The sequence below is a fragment of the Pseudopodoces humilis genome, chromosome 5 (genome assembly GCF_049639895.1).
Source record: "Pseudopodoces humilis isolate 2021_Gansu_Grassland_sample_001 chromosome 5, ASM4963989v1, whole genome shotgun sequence".
In the NCBI taxonomy this organism is placed as follows: Eukaryota; Metazoa; Chordata; class Aves; order Passeriformes; family Paridae; genus Pseudopodoces; species Pseudopodoces humilis.
In genome coordinates, this window is record NC_142204.1 from 20,075,266 (window position 1) to 20,101,515 (window position 26,250).

Consider the following 26,250-nt stretch of genomic DNA (forward strand, 5'->3'; position numbering starts at 1 on the left):
AAGCTGTCAGGGTAACATACAGCTGAATAATAACAGTTTAACCATTAGGCTTTGGCTTATTCTAAAAGCCAGACTTTTACTGTGACAATTCATGACTTTTTAGCAGAAAGAGGTCTCTCTGCTGTCAGCAGGTATTTGCAGCCCTATATCAAGTCAAAATCTGCAACCCACAGCAGCCCCAATTTCCCATAAAAGTTTGTGCCAAAGTCAGGGTTTAACCTTTACCTAAGCCTTTCTTAGGCTGAATTTATTCAGACTTACTTTAGCAGATAACTATTCTAGCTAAAATTGATTCAGTTTTATGTCTAAAGTAGAGGGTTTTTTTGAAAGTGATTGCTCTATGAATGAAATCAATCACTGCATTTTTTACTATTTAAACTTCAAAGAAATTAATTTAGAAAGAAAAGTCAAATCAGAGCAAGGAGCCACGCTGTGGAGAGAAAAGCACTGTTTGCAGAGGTGTCCAGGTAAATGCTGACCTCCATTCAAGAAAAACAAAATATATTCCTTTCAGGAATTACAGTTATTCATGATTTATTAAGAAATTTGCCTTCAGTTATATGGAAGGACATAACAATTTCACTAGCTTGAATTAATTTTACAATGTGCTTTTCTATTTTATTGTGGTAATGTTCCTGCTCTGTGTGCAATATTATTTTACACTAGATGTAGAATTCCCACAGCAGATGCTTTTAAAGCCTCCATTTTTCCATGAGAAAAATTTCAAAGATGAAATCCACAATTTTTTAATGAAAAAAAAAGATCTTGAAGTCCATGGTGCAAAGATTAGAAGGAGGCACAGCTGAGTGCAATTCAGGTGAGAAATCACGTCTGTATAGCTGCAGAAGAGCAGAAATAGCCCTCCTATTTCTGGTCCTGTGTTGGAAAAGGGATTCCAGATTATTCTGTGGCTTTCAGTTTCCTGCAAACAGGGAGACAGCTGCCCTCAGAGCATACAGAAGGGTGCATGGGTCTTGCCTAGTCCACAGAGCTGTAAGCCATACCTTCCTAAAAGCAGAAGAATAAGGGGAAAAATATCCCTTTTTATGTGGGGCAGGAGCTTTCTGTATAGGTATGGACAGGACAAAATGGATTACAAATAGATATGTTTTTCTAGCAGGAGACTTGACCATGACCAGAGAAAAGAAAAGATAACTAAAAATTAGTTTTGCTGAACACCTCAATTCATAATATGCCAGAAAACTGGATGCAATGTAGTTAGAGCTGAATGAGAATCAACAACCAGAAAGGTGAACATTCATTAATTTTGTCTCATGTCATTGTGAGAGGGTTCCTATGGTAATAAGACATTTTTCTCCTTGTAATGAGTTCTAAAAATGTTTGTTTCTCTTAGTGCCAGTCTGAAAGCTGTACAAATTCTAGAGGTATGTGTGCATTCACCAGCATTTGTGAATTCACATGCTTTAATGCCAAGGCTCTACAGTCAGGCTCAAAGCAGGGGTTTATTCCTTCCTGAGGGGTGAACGCTGTCACAGCTCCTGTCAGTCTCGTGTATGGGGCACATAACCACACGTGGGGTCTAACAGCTGCATTTCCTGCTCTTTGGCTCAGTAACCTTACAGTGCTTCCAAAAAGGTTTTAGTTTTTAAAAATGAAGCAGTTTTCTAATGTGGGAATAGACAAAGGCCAGCTAGAAGTGAAACCAGGGAATGTCTTTTTGCATCTGAATTCACAGCATCTTAGATCTTTCATTTTGGCCAAACAACATGCAGGTTTTTTAAAGGTTTCCTTTTTTCAAAGGCCTCTCTGCTGCTACAGGGGGACCACAGTCCCCATACACTTGTGATGGACTTACACATAGTACTTAGTGGCCTTAGTGGGTTGGGTCTACAGAGGCCACAATGGCAAAGCATGAAGGTGAAATGAGTGAAATTTTCATGTATCAGACAAATACTGAGCTTGCTTTTGTCTCTACATCAGCCAAACTTTTGTCCACAATTTGGTACCTGAGCTGATCTCAGTTACCTAAATGTGGTCAAGCTTAGCAAGCTTACTTTTGATTCTGAAAATCCTCCAGAGTTACTCATCTATTTTAAGGGAAAGCTACCCTTCATCTCCCTAGAACCAGAATTTATCAGATACATCTGTCTTCCTATGTAGTGAGTAAAAATTGGTTTAGTCTTGAAAACATTTGGCATGAAGCATGTTCTGATGTTACTCCAGAACTCTGGATATTTTAAGGTAATAAAATAATTAGTTGTGTCAGCACTGAGAAAACAGAAACAAAAAGGGGGAAAAAAGGGTTGTGGATGATCTAAAGTTAACCATAGTATGAGGATTCATAGGAAAGCAGTGGATGATTGTTTCTCAAGTATGAAACAAGTATTGTTCTTCATAACTTTTGAAAACCACTTAGAATGTCAGATTTATTAAAATATTATTCTGCTGTAAATGGGACATGGCAACAGTTTCATTAATCTGAAACAGAAGGCGACAGAAAAAAGTTAGTAAACAGAAGAAATCTTTTTAAAGATCCTATTCATTCTAAGTAAAACTGAGAATGTAAATCTGAGAAGTTAGCAGTATTAATTCCTGAGTATCTATTCAGAAGTGAGTAGATGTCTACCATACAATTCATTCAGGATTTCACTTGCACCCTATTTCACTTGTAAAAAGGAGGTTTAGAATTATTCAAGGAAAGCACTTCCTTGACTTTCTAAGACTTTAAGCAACTCTTGAGGAGGAAACAATCTCTCAAACAATCTCAAAAAGGAAGAAACATATTTCAAGTATAGTTTGGACTGAGAAATAAAAGCATAAACAGAGTATATGATGAACTAACCTCCATATTCAATAAACAACTAGCAAGATTTGAAATCAAATAACTTTTTTAGCTGCAGAGAAGGTGAAGCCCATCCAGCCCAACCAATGCTCAATGATTCCTGCTCTTGGGTACCCACCCAGAATATGGCAATCTTGTATACTTAGTAAATATTTAGTAAATATATTTAGTAATTTTAGGTTCTTAGCTTTAATTGTGAATTATTCATGTCTTGCTAATATTGGATTGCCCAGAGTATTCATGCACAGCAGGCATGATGATCAAGTTTTCATTAAATTTAACAGAAAGACTGTCCTTTAGGACTATCAGAATGAGGCTTTAATGACAAAACACACCTTCCTTTCTTAGTTCTTTACCAAACTACATATACAAAAAGCTGCTTTTTTAACTTCAAATAGGTATGTGGAAAAATGATAATCCAAAAGATTACTGAGCAATGGACTGTCATGATTAGGAATGGATTAGAGGACACAATTAAAACAATGTATGGTATTGCAAAAAATCCAGCCAGAAAGAAAAGAAAAATCCTACTAAGAGACTTCACAGTGCCTCCAGTCCTTTTGTACTGTTTGTGAACATTACCTTACTTTTTTCAAAGAGGATTATAATTCAATTACCATATTCTGTTGTTATTTTCTGCACCTCTAAAGACTATCTGATTTTCAATAGCAATTTTACCATTACAGTAATAATAATAAGGAATTTCAAATGCTTCATTTCAGAGAGTACTTGTGCTACTGTTTCCTGACGTGTATTCCAAGCTATTCTTGCACTTAAGAGAGCTTTTTGTAATGATCACAACTGAAATGAAATGGCAAATACATTAAAAAGATGATAGATCTTATTTTGAGTCCTGATTCTGCAAACTACACTGCATTTGTAAAGCCTTAATCCTCATCCAGTTCTAGTCTTTGTATGAGAAAAGTCTAATTTTGTCTGAGGAAAGTCTAATTTTGTTTGCAAATTGTAAAAAGGAGTGAAATTAATTTGCTGCTTGCCAGTTTCTCATCAACATTCTAAAAATCCCAGGGAAATTAATATATTAAACACAGGAGTGAGAGATAATTTTGCCAATTTAAACATCACAGATTAAGACAAGGTGTACAGTAATGCTATAAAAATCAAAATATTGATCTACATATGTTAAAAGATTAATCCTCCCCTATGTCAAACAGCATAATAAAGCAGAGGAACAATCCTGGCTATATAATTACACTAAAAAGAAGCTGGAGTAATTCAGTAGCTCACTAGAGTGATAATTTTCAAAGCATTACACAGGAAAAGAATACACCTATGGTATGAAACACTTCTGACTCCACATTTTAAAGCTGCACCTGGCTGTACTTTACATGTAAGATCATCCCTTTTCATGCACGCTCACACAGCCATTAAGATGGTCAGAGAGTCCTTCAGAATGGGAAATTACACCCATTTCAAATAACTCGCCTGTACTTCTACTTACCTCAGAGATATTCCTGAAGTAGAGGGAAAAAAAGAGCAGACAATAAGAATGGCTAAACAAGAGCACTCCAAGAGCTGGTCAGCATCAGGTTACAGAAAGTATCTTGAAAGGCAAACCACCTGCAGCTTCTGGCTGGTCTAGCTCATCAGCAGAATGCAAATGGAGCAAGAAGTTCCAGGAGGAGCTTTAGGATGACCCACAACTTAAATGAGTTGAATGAGCTGATATAAGCAAGAACCACTGAAGTGCTCCATGCTGACTCAAATGCAAAGAGATGTGAATCAGCCACAGCCCTAATTAGGCAGATTATAAAAGAAGATTTGAAATAATCTTCTGGCAGGCTGGGAGGAGGAAAAGACTTAATGAATTTTAATACCAAGAATCATCATTTTATCTGCAAGATTATAAAATACATCTGCTTTGATAGCAAGAGACAATAACATCTCAGGATGTCCCTTTCAATTGTATGTTTTAAGCAGTACAAAAAGCACATAATTTGTCTCTGTCAGAATTTCTGCTAACATTTCTTACCCACACATGCAGTGAAGCAATTCACTATTACTGGGCTTAAAAAATCAAGTAGGTGGAACACTGTGAAGAGGTTGACTTGACTAAAGTTAAAATTGGTTTAGGGAGTACAGCTTTTGAGTACTTGAAAAAATTCTCTGGTATCCAAGCACTCTTTTGTGCCACCTGTGATATTATCCTCACTGCTGGAATACACAAAATGTGGTAAGAGCTTTTTGCCTTCTTAAGATGAGGTAGCAGTTTGTAAAGCCTGTAAGTTCCTAAAATGTCCCTTTCACATAGGAATCAAATTCCTTTCCATATCATAGATTATTTATTCCTTGTTCTTCCAGATGTCAAGGTTTTCCCTGTTTTACCAGTGTCACACTTCTTTCCTCACTCAAGCTCCTCTTTAATCATATCTGAAAGCATTCTTTTTTTTCCCCTCACTTTCACCCTTCCCTAAAGTATCTCTTTTTACACCTCTTCCCCAAGTCCTTTCAACACAAGTTATATTTTTCTTCCCTTCCTGAGAAAAAAGTTTGGCTGTGCCTTTTGATTCTTTTCTCCAAGTAACTTACTTCTGTTTACTCTTGCCTCTCATAATGAATGCTGTGTGAAAGTTTGCACCTTTTTCTTTCCCACAATATAGATTTTGCTCCCTCAACCATGCAGTGGACTTTCCCCTTTTTGAAGTAGCAAATTTTCCCATTACACTTTCCCATCACTTATTGTTTCCAAGCCCAGATTATTTCAGTCTGGCAATATATTTCCCTTTTTTAAATTTGACTTAATTTTACCCATGTTACATTTCTTCCCCAGTTCAGTGACTGAAACAGTCACACTGTATGAACAGTTGCTTATTTACTGGGAAATATATTTAGGATACTGGACACTAAGGATACTGCCATGACTAAATACTATAACTCCCTCATGCACTGGATAAGCACAGATTGCAAGTATCTCAAGAAATTTAAATTTTTAAGAATCCTGCAATTCATTAAAAAATTACCTTAAAGTCCAGTAACTCTAATAAGTGCTTGAAATGTCAGTTGAGTTGACTCAGATGGCAGTTCTAACAGAAATAAAAAAAATTGCATCTATGGCTGTATCAAAAATAAATAATCACTACTGGAAAAAATTGAGTTACTTCTGTTCCATTTTAAACAATTTAATAATATTTCCTGCAATGCTACATACAAGAAACTATTTTAAATAACATTAATACAAACTAAAAAAAAAGTCAGAGAACCTGAAGTTAGAAAGATTCCATCTTTCTTGCACATAATAAAAGACATAATACATATGATTCATTCAAACAACTATATTATAATAACAGTAAGAAATCACTTAAATAAAAACGTTTCAATGAGGGAGCTAAAATTCAGGCATCTAAAGCCATGTGTAGGCACTGAATAGCTGGTTTAATTTTCAAAGTTGCAAACACTTTGAACTTCCAAAGAGTTTAAGGTGACCAACACATACAGAAGTCCCATTAACACTTATCCACGTGATCTACTCATCTGAGTAGGTCCATCAAATTAAAAAGCATTTGTATGCATAAAGCACATGACTAATGTTTACAGGATCAAACCATATGCTGATATATGGATTCTGTTGCCTAATTTTAATCTCAAAATTTAAAACTTTCAATCACAACATTTAAAATACAATTTGTTTATTTCATTATGCATTTAGGACGTATGCTATAGTCTTTTAAAACGTATGCTGTGAGGAACTCCCAGCAGATTTTAAAATAGAGCAATTAGTACCTTTTTTTTCAAAATGGCAACCAGAGTCCTCATGATCAATGTATTATTTGAAATGTTCAGGTCTACAAATAAGATAAATCATTGAGAAGCCATAAATTTCCTTATTGACCGTATAATTTGCACTCACAACCTTGAAAGCAGAGGTTTCTGCCTAGAAATTGACGACATAGCTCTGGAATTTGAGAAGTTTATGTAACTTCCTAAGTGCCTATAAAAGAAACTTCATCTTTTATACTGCAAGTTTCAAGCAGGGATCAGTATATACAGTTAAATCAACACCTCTAAATACTTCATTAAATTCAGGATACTGGCCATCACAACACCATTAATATCAGTTAGTTAAACATCTTTTCAATTGCTAAATGAACATACACTTTTCAACACAAGGAGTTTTAATCATTCACTCATTATTATTGACCAGATCTGAGTCACATTATTATTATTTGCTTTTACTATTTTTGTTCTAATAAATTCCAACAGCAAAATAATTAGGTTGCTCATTTTAGCACAAAGAAAATGGGCTCAGTCCTGCAGACACTTAAGTGTCGAATTTTTTAAATGCTGATGGTCATATTCTTCTACAGAAAATAAAGCCTGTGAAAAAATGTGTGGACCAAAACAGTCATTATTGGTATCAAGTCTGCAATGGTCAGAGAGCTACAGCACTGAAATTGCAAGGTAAGAACATATCATCAACTCTTTAAGCAATTTAAAACTTGATAAAGGATTCATCTGCCCTTCATTGTGTCTAGTCAGGTATCTTCAGCTACCACCAATTCACCTTGGTTTCAGAATAAAGCTCTCAGGTATCGTAGTTCCATCCAAGTTTTTAAAAGCAAACCAAACTAAAATCATTAAGGCTGTTTTATGTCTGTGTCAACTGGATTTACTTAGACCAAAATGAACAAACACTTTGAGGACCCTCAAGTGGAGTGATTGGTTTTGTTAATATTCCAGGAAAAGTCATTGCATCTGTTGGAATAATTAGTCACCAACGTCACCATCTCTGTCACCTATGAGCCACAGAAAATGAAAACCTACAGCTAATAAGGCAGTTCCAAGCAAATCTCCCAGTGCAGTAAGATAAGGGATAGAAAAACTGTCAGGGTCTTTTCCTTTTTTCCAGAAGTGGTGCACCATCCAGTCAGCAATCCACAACAGAGTAAACACCTACACAACATCAGACAAACAAAATCTGTATTATTATCATGTAAGTTACATCAAAAGGAAGTCAGCAGCCAACATTATTTTCTCCATGCTAGACCAAAGTGTTGTATACCATTGCTTTTGAAAAACATAATTAATATGAATGAATTTCAGACAATTAAAGCTCCCCACAACCAGAGAGAGGGACACTTAGCCAACCTCTCTCAATCACATGCGTTGCTGGAAGGAACATACTGAATTACTGACAGCATTTTTTAACCAGACTATGCTTGAGGACTTCTGAAAATGGCAAGAAAAGCCAAAAAATTTCCACCAAACATGCAACTGCACTTCTCACATAACACATCATTCTGTATGGAGGGAGAGAGCATAAGCAGGGCTTTGAGATAACTCAGAACCAAATCATCTTGCCCCACATGAATACGCTCAACCCAGGCACAATTCCTGTTTGCACAGGTCTAGCACAGACCTGAAATCAAATGCGATATAAAGAGTAACAGGTCAAATTAAGAACAGTTTCACCTGGGTTGCGTGAGCAGCAAAAAATGGCCTAGAACCTACTTTTATGTCTGAAATACGACCTTCAGCCCTTCTGTAATAAGGTACACCTGCAATATATATTATAAAATTGTCACTCCAGGCTGAATTTGTCCCTAAGTAAAAGATTTAATTCCCAACTGTGAATGTCTGAACATTTGAGAGGCTTGATCTTCATACCAAAGGTATGCATAGTTATTAACCCAATTTTAGAAAAGAATTCTTTTTAATGTTGCACAGCAGTATGATAAGGGTTTCTAGTTCAGTAGAATCATGTGGTATGGAATGGCACAAAACGAATGGAGAAAGGACCACTAACTGAGTTTCATTTCTTCTTGTAGCTTCTAAGGAGCTGCTTAAGTGTAAATAAATTCTGTATTTTAGGTATTTTTAGTTAGTCAGATCTTTAAGAAGGGTAAGTTTAAGATGTACTACCATAATTAATTTTTTTTAAAATATACTATCAACATTTAAAATAATATAGGTACCAAAATAATGCAGTATCAAAAGTAGTAAAAAATACAACAATACTATTTAATTTACTAAATAATCAATTATCAGCATCAAAAGCATGCTTATAAATGTATACACTCATTCACTGAAATACTGATCAGATGTTTGCAAGACACTTCTAAGTACAGCAAAATGAATGTCATACAAATAATTGTATTGAAAAAGTTTCTCAATTAATCCTTGCTTTGCAAAATGTATGTTAAAATACAAGCCTGAATTTATAATTTTAAAAAAGAGAGAGAGAAAGGAGGAGTATTTGCTTAATGAAAAATGCATGGCTTATTTATATAAATGTATCTTTTGAAAAGGGAACTCTGTAGTCTAAGCTAATTATGCAAGTCCTAGGTGCGCTGACTGGAATCCAAACAAATATATTTAAAACAGATGTTTTCTTTGGAAGACTATCAGATTCCTTGAGTCAGATCCTTCTTCTTACTGAGACAAAAAGAGGCCTGTTTATAAAAGATCCTGTACATTCCCATCCCCTACAGGATGTGCCCAGAAGACGCTGCAGCGCCCCACATCCACAATAGTTACGCATGTTCGATTGGAAGATGAGAGCATTCATTCCAAGAAAAATATACACTGCATTCATATAACACAACCAATTAGACATAACATACACAGTCCAATTTAGATGACAGTATTCACTTTTGACTCTTAAAAATCACGACATGAAAACCTTTCAGTTGGCTATATGCTTTCCATCCTGAAATAACAGACTACAGTGTTAAATGGGCAGTTTGGAAACTGAGCTTTTGTGAACCTTCCCAAATAATTATTTTTGCTGTATTAATTTATGGGTGCACAATACATAATTCAAATTATAACAAGCCTGCATTCCATAAGTCACAAAAAAAGTTTACAGCAGCTAATATGGACTGGTGCTTGTATCAGTATGTGATGGCAATTGGAACTTAGTGCTTACAGATTAAGTTATGAGAGTGCAGCTCCAGCCTTCGCCCATTTTGCTGAAGGATTAATGCTATCATCCATCATGCATTTGCATGGCTAGAAACTCACTAACATTTAAGAATTATAGGGCTCAGTCTTTGGAAATGGTTACTTATTTGCTCACATCAGTTTGTAATGCAAAACAAGATCAACGTGACTAAGACTTGAAGAAGATTTTGATTCTCATCATTGTTAAGAGAAGGCAATCAAAGTCATCAATCAATGACTATTTTGGAAAAAAAGAAAAAAAGAAGAAAAGGGAAAGAAAAGAAAAAAAAAAAAAAAGAAGCGCCCTACTATGAGTTTGTTGAATTTTTGAAAGACAGTCTTGAATTCAAAGTGATAAGTGACTCACAAGATCTGACAGACAAAAAAAAAAAAAGTCGTAAAAGAGACATTGCAAGATGACACTTGACGTTTTGTGAGATTTATTTATTTATCAGTGACAGATACTTCTGTCAGTAAATTGATGCAGATGGCACAGCATACAAACACTGCATTTCTGCCCTGCACTCATGCTATGAAGAAGAAAGCCTTCCTTCTTCCAACTGAAAACCAGCTGGTTTTGAGCAAAAAATAAAGGGATGAACATCACAGGAAAGCCTAATAATACAGCACAAAAATTAGCTGTTTAGCAAGAATGCTGTAGAAAATTGGTAAGAAAAGCTTGTAAATATATGCTGCACTGTTCAAGATGTGAGCTGAAATTATTTTGTATAGAAATTATTTAATATAGAGAGTTTTCTGCAAAATAAATATATGAGGAGTAGTAGAATTATGAAACAAAGCTCTAGGAATTCTTCAAGACTGAAGGAAGAAATAACTGCAGGGTTTAAGAAAGGAAAAAATCACTTAATTTCTATCTATATAAAAAGATCTGGCTAAGAAAAGGGGGACACTCAATAGTCACTGATCAAGAAAACAAAAAAGGCCCCAGAGACAGGATTGCAAAAATACTAGCAAAATTCCAGATGTTTCAATAGTTTAAAAGGGAAATCATGCCACATTATTATCATTATTACAAGGAAAAAATCACAATCAAAAGAGAGACAAATGAAACTAAAGGCATGATCAGACTTAGACTGCATTTCTAAATATCACCCTTTGGTCTCACTGTCAAAAAAAAGTCCTCAGAAGCAGCAGACTACAACAATAAAAGTAGGAAGGAGGGGAAAAGCTTGAAAAATCCTAATGAAGAAGAATCTAAAAATAAGGAATATAAGTAGTCGTATTACTTTGTACAAAAAAGGACAGAAATAGAGAGTAATTCTTGATATTGAACTTTCTGACTCAAATTATGAACTTCAGACTGGAACTAAAAGTGAACAGGAATACTTAAATATGAGTGAGCTTTACTGTTTTGAAAGTTCAAATCTTATGACTGCAAGGCTAGAAATTGGAACATTACACACTACAAAGCAAGTATTTTTCCTTTCATTTTTTTCCTTTCATTTCATTCCAAAATTTACTTTCATTCTTTCAAGGTCTTTAGCTACAAAAAACAAGGAAAAGTTAGGTGAAGAAAATTTATTTTTGATCTTTTGCATGCAGTATGTCTCATGGAAATTATTTTTTATGATTCCTAAAATGGGAAGACTGAAACTCTATTATTTAAAATAAAAATACATAACTCCTTCCAAACATTCTTAATACTGTTTAGGCTTCCTATTGCCTAATTAATAAGTTGCAGGATGCTTTAATATTTTTATTGGTTTTTTTCATCTGGCATGTCCGTATCAGTGGATGCATGTCAGATTCACAGTGATAAAAGTGTAATATTCAAATGAAGACTATTTGTAAAGCAGAGTAGAATTGTTCATTTTTTTATTAACTTTTACACTAGTTGCTGTGATAAGTGAATTCCAACACCAAGCTGGAAAATTAAACTGTTAAACTGCCTGTTGCTAGTACTGATGATTGTACCCTAAATTTTTTCTGTCTGAAGGTGCATTACAAAATAGTTGCATTCTATTACTTTAGGCAGGAAACACAGATGTAAATTAACTGAGGTAACCTCTTTTCAAATGTATTTTAAGTCTCCTTTACTTTCAAAATTATATTGACTCAAAATTTACCCATAAGTTCACTATGAAAAGATCCTGCAATTACTGGATAAGAACTCTCACAAATCTATGAAATTCATTATTTGTTTGTGTTTTCAATAATGACTAAAAAAAATCCCATTTAAGAATCTCTAAAGACTACTGTGTTCTGACTGTCGTTCTCTCCAGAGTCATGATTTAGGTCTTCTACTGGTTTTCACCTTTCATTAAGTTAATTTTCAAATTATCTATTACATAGCTCCAATTTTAAATGGCTTTTGATGGAGTAGTAACTGTAAAGTGCTTGTAATAGATCTACACTGAGCTTGCTGAGTTTCCATTGTCTACAGCCAGAAATCTGTAGTAAGTGAACTCTCAGAGCAGGGACTACACACATTTTTCAAAAGACATTTTTCTGCGCTGTTTTATCTGGTAGCGTATCTGGCGTGTATCAGATCCAGAGGGGTAAAGCCTCCAGTTCCTCCAAACATATGGAAATTTCCTTCAATACCTGGCTGCAAGGAGACCCCTGAACAGCAAGGTTTTTTCTTGCTGCTATTGTTTGTATTGTAGCTAAGTGTCATCAGCTCCTGTAAGATATCCAAGCACCCAGATAGCACAGCATACACTGATGTCAGACTAAGACCTCTTTGAAGTAAAAAGGAGAATACCTCTTTAACTGAAGTTGTTTCTGAGTCAATTTCATTATATTGATGTAATTTTGTGGGAAGCAACTTTTTTTCTTTTAGTTTTCAGTTTGAATCAAGTTTTTCAGATTGTTATCTTGGATTCTTCGTAGCTTTGCCAGACACCCTGGTTTGACCAAAACAGTCCTGATTTCAGGCTGTTTCTCAGCTCTCTGCTAGGATGTGTAACCCAGACCAGTAAGTGCTCTGGTATGCTCAGCCTGAAGTAGTTGTAGCACAACTCAGTGTGTCATGCTACATACACATGCACTTTGAGCTCAGCCTTCTGGAGGCAAAAATGATAAATCCCTGCTGTGACTTGGTAGGAGCTGGGCTCCTGGAAATGAAGGAGCTGTTGGTACCCATGGTCAGACCCCAGTGAGTCTGGCAAGTCTGCTAAGTTATGCTGCAATGAGAAAACACTGAACATACAGAACTGTCCAGATTTGGGCTTGAATTTCCGTATTTCCTTGAAATATAGTCTCTTTAGCAGCTATACGCTCTATCTTTCGGAAATAACCTTTCCTGTTAGAAAAAGCAATATTTAAAATGCATCAATATTTTGTCTGTAAACACAACCATCCTTTTTTCTCTGTAGTACACAGTATACCCCATGAGTTCTCTTTCCACATTAAAGAGGCCCAATACCATCACACGGGTGAGAAATCTAAGACATTTTTGATGTTAGCAGAAAGTTGTTATGAGCACCGCTGAATTCTTGGTTTTCTATTGCCCCAAACAGCCCTGAAGCACTGCCAAAGTGACTTCACAGCTGTGCACATCTGACCTTCACTGGCTAAGAAGAATTTTGGAATTAATTATTTGCTTGGTAATAGCTCTGGGAATCTCCCTATTGTTTGTTTATTCCCTGAGACTTTAACATAACTGTGTGTTCAGATTTGGTCAGTAGGTGTGAAAATTCCTCGGAGGGCGTTTTACTGGCTCAGTGAGAACGTGTGGAACAGAGGCCGCCTTTGAGTGCCCCGAGCCGTGAGCCAGGACTGACAGCTTGGCAATTCCAGCACTGCTCTCCTTCTGCTGCAGGCTGACAAGACAGGGGATGAAACTCTGCTTGGTGCACAGCCTCCTACAGGAAAAAATACTTGTGCCTTTGTGAGGAATGAGAGGAGGACTGTCTCGCAGTTAAAAGAACCTTCAAATGCCATATTGCTCTGCCACAACACACTGCATGTTTGTGGCTTGTTCTTGTAAGATTTTCATGGAAAGAGTATTCTTCTTAAACAGAGCCCACTCACCAAATCCAAAACACACTTAAAAAACATAATACTGGGTTTGATTAGGCACATTGGCTTGCCCTGATACTGTACAATTGCATTGTGTAAAGCACCCTACATACTTACAGGGTATACAATCCCTATAGCATTTTTTATTGTATTTTCCTCTGGTGCTGCCATTCATAAACACAGAACAGTCTCTTCACTACAGAGCTAATTCAGACCTTCTAAACTTCAGCCTGAAAGTTTTACCTGAAGGCAGATTAATATAAATAATTGTGCAATTTTTCCCCCTTTATGGAAAAAAAAAGTGAAATCCCACCTCCTCTAAAGTGAGTACAGCCTTGAATGCACTACAGTCAATTTCCAAATTTAATTGAAGAATACTTCAAGAATATATATTGATTAAAGAATAGAAACAGCTGTACTATTAATGGTAGGAAAATGAAAATGGAATAAAATGTTTTCTGGTTTTTTTTAAGCCAGAAAGAAACCCAGAACTGTTTTGTTCACAGAGAATCAAAAAGAATGCAAATCATAGCTCTGGCTACTCATATCACTTAAAATATCTTCATGTAATGATTTTTAGAAAAAAACCTACACATCCAGTGAAACTGTACTTTGTTTCATTACACTGCATATTTTCAGTCAATAAAAACTGAATTATACTATTTATAATATATCATGGCATATTAATTATTTAGTTCCCATAAATAGCTTATTTAAATGACATGCTGTGGAGAATATATCTGAGAATATCTCAGAACAGGTAGGGAGAGGAGATGAAAGAAGCTGGTAGGCCTGGGTGGTGAAAAAACAACAATCAAACAGTGAAAGTACAAGATTTGGATGGAAATGAAACTAACTCTCTGACTGGAATTTCAGTAATCCTGCATAGAGTTTCAATGCAAATAAATTCAATTTTTATCACTTTGGGATGGATAGTGAAGTTTACAGGCAATTTGGAAAAGGCTTGTTAAAATGTAAAATAGAATTCATATATATGTTACAGTTTTACTGTAGAGATAATGTGGGATAGCATAAGCTGCAATAGACAGAGAGAAATATGAAAGGAATAATCAATGTCTTTGCATTAATATTTTCTTGATTTTTTTCCCATTTACTCCAACATTCAATTTGGAGTTCAACATTTGCCATTTCGCTCACCCTTTCTTGTCCATTTTAAATAAACAGAGCTGGACAGTCAGAAATAATAATCAGAATCAAAGTCAATTAACAATCTATTGCAGTCCACTGTAGAATATGCCATTAAATAATTTAACACCTAACAATAATCACTTGAATTTTAAAGACAAGCAAATTCATTTAATTGCTGCTGTTATTTTTTAATTTAACATTATTTTAACATAGTGAGAAAAATCCTGCATAGGTGGTATATTGCCATAATAATTTTCAGCAACCCTTTCTGCCCGCCAGCTCAATACAAGTCAGGAATGGTAAAGGACAAAGCAGTGATATCAAACTTCCTCACAGGACTGACTATGACAATTAACTCCTACCTTTGGGAATCACTGTACTCTGCTAAATTACCATTTACCATATCAAACATAAAATATCCAGTTTGCAAGCACGATTGTAATTTTTACATCCATTTTCATATACCATCCATGCAAAGTGAAAATAAATACAAAGTCCAATATATTATAAAAAAGGCCTAGAGTGCAGATCTCTCACTGCTCAAAAGTCTGTTAATGCATTTGGTTTGTTATTAATTGAAATAATAATACTTAGCTATGAGATTTTTCAGTTTTACAGCAGAACTGGAAAAGCTCTCACTGAGAGGACAAAAATATAAAAAAGTTCAGGAAAAATAGGATCAGTAGCTGTTAGTTTGTGCCAAAAGAAATGGCAGCTTGAAAACTGTTTTTTACTATTTCCAGGTGCATAGATGATGTCACTGAAAAAGGGAAGAGGAATGAGTACAAATATTTAAATGTTTTCCTTGAGAAAGGAGAAACTTAAAAGCATGAAACTGCAGTATGGGAGTACTTCAGACCGACAGGTAAATAAAGTGTGTTGAAGATTTAAGATTAAAATGAGCATCATCTCTCTGAAAACTAAATCTGCTCTAATTAGAGGTGTGCAACACTACAATAATCACTACTAGAAAAATGCCAGAATAATTCAAATGGGGGAAGGAATCTATTAAGTATTTTCAAGTCTTAAAAGCCAAGGTGTTTCAAATTGTAAATATGTCAAGACCCATGAGAAGTTATAGTTTGCAATACTGGTACTCCATTTACAAATAAATACATCTCAAAATGCCTTTTATGACTAAAAACAGCAGATTAATGAGGAAAAAAATAATCCATAAAATAACAATCCATAAAAGGTAGCAGGGAAAAAGAAGAAAAAAGCCCTATGTCTGCTTTATTGGTGAAAAATTGAGAAAATCAGGTGTGGCCTGATGTACTGCAATAGAGATACATGACTAAAAACTGAATACTCCAATCAGATTCTGAATTCATAAAAATTCAACTTTACACCTGTAAACATGCTGCTGCTGGGTCTGAATTACTTTGTCATTTGAAAGTCCTGCCATAATGCCTTAACTTGAATTTCAGGTGACAACCTGAAATTTCTGCATTTCTCAAGTCTTGCTGCTGAAGAAACAGTGCTCCTAAACATGCTGTGATTGCAGTTCTGTGAGCAGGAGGACTGGATTTATGAATTCAGGTTAATTCCCATAGGAAATCTTGGAAGTTTAATGCTGCCTGAAATCACACTGCAGTCTTACACTCCCAGGGACTCCTGCCCCAGCCCAGACAGCACATATAGAGTAAAGGAAGAGCATCTTTTCCTCTGGAAAACACACTATAAAGCAAGTGATAGGGCTGGAAACTAGGAATATTATCTAAGAGGGAAATGAAAAGTAATTTATGTATTTTAATATGGCACTCTCACTTGCAAAGGTTGAAACGTTACCAGTCATGTTCTACCAGAAAGGTGTAAAATTCTCATATAAAATAGTAACAGTTTTTGAAACCTGACCTTATTGAGATAGCAGTGGGAAAAAATGGGACAAGTCAGAACATTAAAAATTATAATTTTATTAAGTACTGACCTGTTGATAATGTTGTTTGTATTCTAAAATTAAGTTGGTCACATTTTTCGAAGCAGTATGTATATTTAAATTATGGATATTTCAACTACACTTCTACCGTGTAACACAAACAGTCACTTTTTGGTTTTAAGGTGCAATGAAACATTAATTCAGGCAGATTATACCTAAAAATTGTGTGTAATTTTAATAAAATCCTTAATTTTGTGTTAGTGATTTCTCAAAATGAAATCATTTCACCTTGAGACATTGCTATTTCAAAAGAAAACTTTCACGAACTGCCCTTGGTGGGTATTAACAGACCACTAAGTAAAACAGCCAAATAAGGTAACAAAGTTTGACAATTAATGCAATTACAATTTCTTGTAGAGTGTTTGCTGTCATATTAATTTAAAATAATAAATATTAAGAACACACCCAGGAAGCTGTAATATTTTCATCTACTGGACTATGTTGACTAAAACACTAATGTAAACCACTTTAGGAGATTTCTTGTGTTTTCCTTGATTTTCCCTATTCATAAATGCTACCTTTCCTTCTTTGCATTTCCCCTCCCTTCTTTCCATTTCTCCTCTACTTGATTAAAATGATGGGGGTTTAGATGCAATGGTTCCAAAAGCATGTGAAAGATGCATGACAAGGAGATAATGCAGTTAAGTGTGTTCTGAAAAGCACTCACAACAACAGTACACCTGTGTAAGCTGTATATTTCTGGAGATAATCAGCTACTTCAGAGCTGTGCTGAAAGCCTCAATTAAACCACACCTTTTTGTGCCATTCATGAGATTTCAGATACCAGGGGAAAAAAAAAAAAATTCTTTAAGAACTTGATTTTATACAAGCATTTCCCAGTTGTACTTAGTCTTACCTGTAGCAGAGCTGCAAACAAATATACTGCTATAAAGATGGGGGTTAAGGAAGTATGTCCACTTTTCATTAAGTGGATTGTGTACAAGAAAATCAGGTGTCCAGGAATCACCAAGAGAAGCAGAACTTGGGCTGATTTGTTATTTACTCCTAAAATTAAAAAAAAATTTAAAAATTAAAAAAAAAAAATTAAAAAAATTATCCAAAATTTGGTAAAGCTCTTCAATTACTATCTTAGATTTTTATTCAATATAAAAACACTCCCATTTTTGGAATTCCACAGCATTGGCTACTGTGGAACAGCAGGCATTATTTTCCACTAGAAGACTCCTTGAGGAATTTAACTGTTTTCAAAAAAAGGTAAGCAGAGGCCTTCTGGGAAAGGGTGCAAATTGCCTTCATTCTGTGCTCATGTAATATCATCTACATTTTTGGACCTCCTAAAGCCTTACTAGGAAAGATGATCTTTTGTACTCCATATTCAAAATATCCTCAAAAATACCTTATATTTCTAAAAAGTAATCCCACATTTACCATTTTCACATCTCTTTCAATTCATTAAATAAATATGGAAGTGTAATACATGGTGGTGACACATCACGTTTCACCACAGTTACTACTTCATTAGGAAAGAGGGAAACACAGGGGAGGAATATGCTGTGAAGAAACAATCTAGAGAGAAAATGGCAAACTGAAAATGGAAATCAGGGATTTGGCTTAGTAATAATGTCTGATACAATGTTTGGCCCTAACAGGAAATTGGTTTGAAGTTCTGAAGGCAGACAAAAGTTAGGAGCACGCAGAGAAGCTAAGGAAAGTTGAAGGCCGAAACCCTTCTGAGCAGGTATCCCGGTGTCCTGCCTCACCAGCCCTTGCCAGGGCTTCACCCCTTCTCTGTGCTCCTCCCTTCTCCTCCACCCCTTAGGGAGTTTCCTGTGATTCTCACAGGCAAACAGCTGCAAGCAAAGGAAACTACCAAGCCTCTCCACCTTCGAATTGCAGACAGAAAGTTCAGTTCATTGCCATTTCTCACTGGTGGTACAGTCAGGCATACAGGGGTAAAGAGATGTGAGACAGGATTTTTAAGTAAGACATACCTGTACCATAGTATGTTCTGCATGGGTAATAGCAACCCTTGGCCTCCTCTGGCAGCTCTCCAGGAATGCTATGTAAATGGAGGTAGGTAGAAATTCTGCTAGCTTGAATAGCTACTAGATTGCCACCAATACCTGAAATGCAAAAGGGAACCAATGAAAAATGTTCAACTTTTTTTTTTTCCTATAGTAGCCAATATTTTTTTCACATTTACCAACTTCCTCTCTGTTGATCACAGTACTTGAAAGTCAAAAGGAGAAATATCTTTAGGATCTATATTAGTTATAGACAGGCTGCAAGTCATTAAAATAAGTCCAAAAATTGGGCTACAGTTTAATGTATCACTGGGTATTTGGAGATCAGTTTTGAATTGTGGTAAGTGCAAAAAATCCAAAACTTTCCAAAAGGTTCAATCCTATGCTTTCTCATAGGTGAAACTCCCTTTTATCACTGCCTCTTCTTTGGAAATCCCTCTTGGGTCACCAGAAGTATGACACAGTTGTGCCACTGCTGGATTACCTCCTTAGGACAGTATTCCTGGCCAGGGCAAGTAATGAAAGCAGAAGCACTCAGTATCACAAACACAAATTCAGATTTCACACACAGAACCACAGGGCCAGAAAAGGCTTCAGGAGTTAATATATTCATTCCCCTCTGACACAAAGCATGAGTAATATAGTCTTCTGCCACTCAGAATTCAGGCTGAAAGAATGAGCATCTGAATAGCTGTCTTGTTAAAAGAATGGTAGTGATAGAGATTCTATTCTACTTTCTTTCTGAAAAGAGGCAATGTGTACTAGTTGTACCAGCAGAGCATTCATCTCAATACAAGAAAGAAATTTCTTATAGTGAGAACAATCATTCACTGGAACAACCACCCCAGGGATGTGGTGCAGTCCACTCCACTGGAGGTTTTTGAGATGTGACCAGACCAGGTGCTAGAAAATCTCATCCAAGATCCCTTTCTCACACAAGGTTGAGCCAGGTGACATTTCAAGGTTCCTTCTACCCTGAGCTGTTTCCCATTCTATGAATTTTTACTTCAGTGAACAGAAAACTAAAACAATTTGTAATATCCACATTGCAGAATGCAGTCACATGAAACTCTCCTATTATTATACTAGAGCTGTCTACTTGCACATCAAGCACATGCTTTTTCTTTCCCCCACTTCAGATGCTTTACATAGCAATGGGTTGGTCTGAGAAGCAGAAGTAATGCAGATCCTGTCCCCACTTCAGAAGGAGAAAGGCCTTGCTTATTGTAGTTGAATTAATTTATCTGACACTTAGGGCTTTGTCTGGTTCCAGAACAAGTATCTGTGGTGACCAGAAGACACTGTTTGCCAAATTATTTTGGTGACTACAAGAGAGTGGTTAGCACAAAGGTCTAATACTGAGATCTGAAAAATGTCCTGCCTCACTGCTGCTTGAAGACAGTAAATGGCTGAAGCTAACAAGGAAGTAGGTCTTTTAAGGAAAAACTTCAAATACAAATCAGGGAATGCATGTTCCCAGTCAGGAGCTACGGGATAAAAGATGAACTACCGAAAGGTTGATTTAGAATTTGCAAAGAAAATTTAAATAGCAGTAGCTCTTTTTTTTCAGATGAACTACAGAAAAAGTAGCAATGACGGAGATTTATCCATGAAAGGTTTTAAAAGATTAAAACCAATCTAAATAAGACTCAAAGTCTGTCCTTCAACTGAGAACAAATTAGAGATTTCTGACTAAGGAGAATAAGGTACAGAAAGAGAGGCATGAGTAAAATTAAGGATGGATGCACTACATTTGGATGGGGATCAAGTAATTTCTGTGACTGAATTATGAAAAAGTTGTTATGTAAAACTGCTTCTTAGTAGAGGTACATAGCTGGGGATAGTGCCATATGACTGGAAAATATGAAACAGTTTCTGCTAAAAAAGAGGACATAAAGGCAATCTGGATAATTACCATCAGGCTAACAACTGCAATAACTGATTTATTCACAACAATATTAAGAGAAAAAAATAGTAAAATATTCCTCCACTATCTGCTTCTCTTATAGCACTAAAGAAAGAAATAAAGGACAGAAGTACATACGGCTGGTTTGAGTTTTGTTGCAAGGCAACTACAAACCAATTTGGCAGAACTCTCTATATTTTAAGTATTTTCTAGAATGTATGTAACTTGTGACTAGTAATTATTTGCTTCAACAAATTCAGGTGCTCAGAAATACAGGTGATCTGGACTTTTTTCCCTAGTTAATAATAAGGGAAACCAAATGAGATAAATTAATTAAGGAAAATATAAATAAACTCACTTGAAATGGTGATTACAAAACTCTGTCTGGACAAAAGACATTGACAAGTCTATGAAGGAAGGTGTAAGATTGGTTGTAAATCCTTTGATGGATAGCTATTAATGACAAATCTCTTCACTTTTATAACTATCATTTAGAGAAAGTATTCCCCAAGCCCTATTGCTCATAGATAGCAAGAAATTACTGACAAGTTTCAAAAGAGATTCTAAAACAAGCTGGCCAGCCATGGAATACTGGTAAAGGAGGGGATGGCTGCGCTGCAAAAGCTGACAAGCTAACCAGAACAGCCAGTGTGGAGTGTGCTCTCAAGAGGTGTAACTAATTACAGCTGAGTTGAACAATCTGTTTTAGCTAAACGGAAATAAAGTATTTGTATATTCAGCAAAAATATTTTAAATGTTATTTGTCTCAATAACCTAATATTAATAGTACAATTTCAACTCACAGAAGATAGCCAGATATAATAAAGCGTAAATGCTTCTAGAATCCATACATCCTGCTCAGTGTCAGCCAGCCAACAATGCATGGTGATGACTGCAGCAGCGACACCGTATTTGAGTTCTGTCTGTTCACCTATCAATTCTTTCTTCTAATTCTTTTTGAACCTTTGGGCCAATTTCAATCATGTCTGGCACAAGGACAGATATGCTATATTCCAGGTTAAACAATCTACCAAAAACGAAACAGTGACTAGATAAATAAAGGAAAAGATCCAAACCCATGTCCTCAGTGAGACAAGGACAGTAATAATATGAGCTATATAGTTCATGGCATAAGCATAAGCAGGCCAGCTGGCCAGTCAGCACTCAGCTTGGAGCGAGGCATGATGCCTCTTGCTCAGCCAACAGCTCAGTGAGAGAGAAGAGGAATAGCAATGTTGGGAAAATGGAAAGCAGAGGGAAAATGGAGAAAATGTTGTGAGCAGTGGGTATAGCGGGAACACAAGGCAATAGGGAGCACTGCAGGTTGAAAAGACTGTCTAAAACCTCAGGATACAAATGAGAGCAGAATCGGGTTTCACTGTTCTGCTGGTCACAGAATGACTTGTATAAGGCTGAATGAATCACTTTGATATGTACAGAGATACTCAGTTTGTTTGGTAACAGCAGCTATTGTGCATGTGCAGTTACCATCTCAGCTATACCAGATTAATCAGATCCCTGCAAGTAACAGAGAAAAGATAAAACTGCGTAGGTTGGCAAGATGTTGATACACAAATCTGATAACTTCTCAGCATCTTCTAAACATATAAGACGATCACATTCTCAGTAGCTGCTCATATTATTAAAAGCTCTGTAAATGTATATGAGGCCTGTTTACATGAACATTTGATTAATACAGAAATTTTTCTCCTATTGCACTGTTGCAGCCATCATAACAAATATTAAATTTGTGAAGACTTTGTTCATTTTCTTTCATTTTTCCAAGAACTACAACATAGGGGAAAACAATATATTTTGAAGTAAAATGCAGCAATTATTACTTCATTCCTCTCAGAACAGCAAATGTGTTTAACTTCAACATGAGGGTGCTGCTTTGTCAGTAAGCAGAAGAGATGCTGTCTGCTGAAGTGTGAAGGATGTCACACTGACTTACAGCTTTAAAAGAAAATGCAAAACCTCATCATTTTATTAAAGGCAGTTAAGGGCTAAGCAAGAACATTTCTTGTAAAAGTTGTTATCACAGGTCTTTTGTCTAACAAGCACAGGAAACCATATTGAAAGTAGAGCCAAAACCATGCCATGTATTTGCAAACAGGCCCATGGGCATTATTCCATTAATCATCATCTAGCAAATTTTTTCTAATAGTAGAACTAACCATGCTATTCAGAAAACCACATTAAAGCACTTTACATCAATGAGTCTTAATACTTCAAAGCAAATCTGTGTCTCATAACTCAGTGCAGGTAAAAACACAGGGAAGTTAAGGGAAGCTGGATCTTGCTGACAGAGATCAGTCTGAGATCATCCACTGCTCTGGGTAATGCACTGGGCTGGCTTTTTCTTGTGCTTTTTCATAAATAGAGTAAGGTTTTTGAGGGAGCACCTAGAGGAGCAGTTGATAAACCAGGGGGTTTGTGCTGCCATTCAGAGGGAACTGAATAGGCTGAAGAGCTGAGTCAAGAAAAATCTCCTGAAATTCAACAAAAGGAAGTGCAAAGTCCTCCATCTGAGTAGGAATAACCCTATGCACCATGTTATTACTAATCAGCAAAAAATCTTGGTTTAAGTACTTGTTTAGTGCAAGGGGAGAACTGTAAAATAGGCAACATAAAATTTCCAAAGCAGTATTCAACTACTTTATTTATTAAGTCCCTTCCATTCCTATAGGTCCCCATCTCATTCTTGGTTTTGGTGGGTTTTTTGGTTAATTTCCTTGAATATATATAATTGAAATTTTTTTCCTGTAGAAAATTGCCTCCATTTAAAGTACTGACAACCCTACAGATAAAGTGAATATACTCAGCTTTAATGACCACTGCTATGACTGCTCATGAAAATGTAAATAGTTGCACGATGAGGCACACAGAAGATTGTGTAAGAACAGGCAAAGCAAACCTGAGATTAAAGATTTTTAGAAACCCAGTTCCGTGGAGAGGGATTAATCAGTCATAGAATACTGTGTTGTTCCCAAGCATCTATAATACAGCTTGTGCAATGGGCCTAAAATCAATTAATATCTACATAAGGGAAGAATTAACATAATTCCCACATTGATCTTGTAAATCTATCAAGAGAGGGAAGGCTGGAAGATTCTCACTTTTGCACATTCCTGAGCACAATCCATAGTTCAAAATAGTCAGTTTTGACAAACAGACTTTTTTGAGGTTCAACATCTGCATCATAAAAATTAAATTAAAAGGAATAAAAATAATCCCAGTTACAATGGTGACCGAAAACTCTAAATTTTTGAATAATCATCTTATCTTTCAGAAAATGCAAGATGAATTTTTTGCCCTGACCTCCCTACCATTAACTTTTAAAAATCCTGTTTCATGCAAGTGAAATACCTAAATAGCTACCTATTTATGTGGGGGGTTTTTTTCATTCATCTTCCATTTTATTTTGTAGCATTTCTTTTAATACTTACAAACGTTTGGGGGAAAACAGATGGAAAATATTAGCTTTCCCTAGATGGATGTTTTTTAAGAGAAATCTTTATTATATATGCAACTATTACATTCCATGTTTGAATTGACTCATAAATAATTTCTTTCCTATGACTAATAAAAATTGTTCCTTGACTGTCAAAAAATGAAAATGCTCTGGATATAATTGCGTTGTGAAAATGACACAATGATTACTGAAATCTTCTAAAAAATTTACAAGTAACACTTGAAAGAAAGATCACACACTATAAAGGAATATATGCAGGTTTACATGTACAAGTTAGCAACTAAGAGGTAGTAAATGCATCACCCAATAATGCATCAGAAGTAAATAACAAAAATCAAAACCCTCCTCCTTATTCATGTCAGAATAAAGATTGAATTATAAAGTTTTCATACAGTAGAGGTGCCTTCTGAGTCTAACACATTCTTTCCAATTCAGGATGCAGAAAAATTAATTTGCTACCCAGTCTAAAGTGCTCTATTACCATCCAGGTACACTAATGTTTTCCCTTGTGATTTACAGAGGCAAATTTCAGATGCTCAACCCTCTGAGACAGGTTATATTCTAATCAAAGCACCACTCAGAGAAAAATCACCACTGTGAGAAAAATCAAAGTACAACTATGCTAAAAGAAGTTAAAATATTTAACTATTAAAAGATGTATTTTATTTTTTTGAAAAGTAATGGTTTCTTTGGAATTTTTTTCCCATATTCTCCAAAACAATTTACAGTAAAAGCTCTCTGAAAAATCTGAATGTCTGTCATTCAATTTACCCTACAAACAGAAAAAAAAGGGATGTTTTGCAGAATGTATTGACTAAGCTTAATTTTCATCTCCCAGACAACTGGAATTGTCTTAACATTCATTAAGTTTTCTACTAGATTTTCCTCACATGTGTTTCTCATATTCCTCGATACCTATGTATTCCCTCCAGATAGCAAATACTTTTAAAGTATGGACAGCCAAAGAGTAAGAAATATTAGAACAGGCTTGTGTTACCTTTAAAGAGTACTGCTTCAAACCACCTGCAAAGGAGTTTTATGATATGAAGTATTTAAAAATTTCAGGTGTTTTCAGAATTAATTTGTAGAACTTTCATTCTTCAAGGTGCATAAAAAATGGGATAAAGTCTACTGACATGCTGGTTATTACCAGTAACTTCAGAAATGCAAATACTAAGAAGATATCTCACAATGTTTTGTATAAGCACACAACGAAAATGGAGAGGAAAGTGGCTCTATCTGGTAACTGCACCTTAGCTCATTTCTGTTGCATAGGCAGAAGCATATAATTGTTTAAGATGTTATCTTTTTTTCTGCACAAAAGGAACTTGGTTACTTGCAAATTGGAAATCCTGAGCCAAATTCAACATGCTGTGATGCTGTAAGAGGATTTGCAAATTTTAACCATCTCATTCATGAGAAAACACAACTCGAGTATCTAGATTGAAGCACAGCCACACTTGGGCTTAGTTATTTTTTTCAGAACTTCAGTACATCAAAGAGACATCTAAATCTCAAGTAGTCTGGTAGTTGCCTGAAACAATAAAATAATTTATTTATTTTCAAAAAGCAGAGATGCAGTTTAACCCAGCCCACCCATAGAATTAAAAATAACTATTCATCTCAAGAAATGTGTTTAACAGTGGGAAAATGGAAAAAAACAGTTGTGAAATATGTCTGGCCACCAGCTGTAAAGCTAACTATAAATGCCTTTCTGCTTAAAAACTGTTTTAATATTTTAGGCAAATATTTGTAGTTATTGTTAATAGGGGTGGGAAACTTTGAGGTTGCTCAAATTCCAGACCAGTGTTTTTTAAACTAAAATATTTATGGCTCCACAGTGTAAGATATGATTAAAATCACTTGTCTCACATCTAAGTATAAGCAAACTATCTAGACAGGACTTGGATGAAACCTACTTAATGGTGCACAGGAAGCCTAACACCTGACCATTTTGCAGTCAGTACTGTTCAGGTACTCAAGACACAGCCCTGAAAAAACAGTGACAGCTTGAAATTCTGGACAAATTTACAATGTCCTCAAATTTTGGCTGGACAAATTCCCAATAGAAAAGAATATTTCTTTCATATTTTCCTGGGTTTTTTTCCCCCA

The 26,250-nt window shown here is 35.6% G+C and overlaps 1 protein-coding gene across 1 annotated transcript in view; it reads right to left on the reverse strand.

Moving 5' to 3' along the window:
• Positions 1 to 6,055: 6,055 nt before the first annotated feature.
• The window catches only part of SLC41A2 (solute carrier family 41 member 2), a 43,969-nt gene continuing 23,774 nt past the window's right edge, over positions 6,056 to 26,250 (reverse strand). Inside the window, exons 9-11 of the mRNA XM_005527865.3 lie at positions 18,725 to 18,856; positions 17,629 to 17,777; positions 6,056 to 7,714 (exon numbers count right to left, since the gene is read on the reverse strand). Coding sequence (XP_005527922.1) covers positions 7,529 to 7,714; positions 17,629 to 17,777; positions 18,725 to 18,856 — 467 coding nt within the window. The 3' untranslated portion in view covers positions 6,056 to 7,528. The remainder of the gene's footprint in view (positions 7,715 to 17,628; positions 17,778 to 18,724; positions 18,857 to 26,250) is intronic.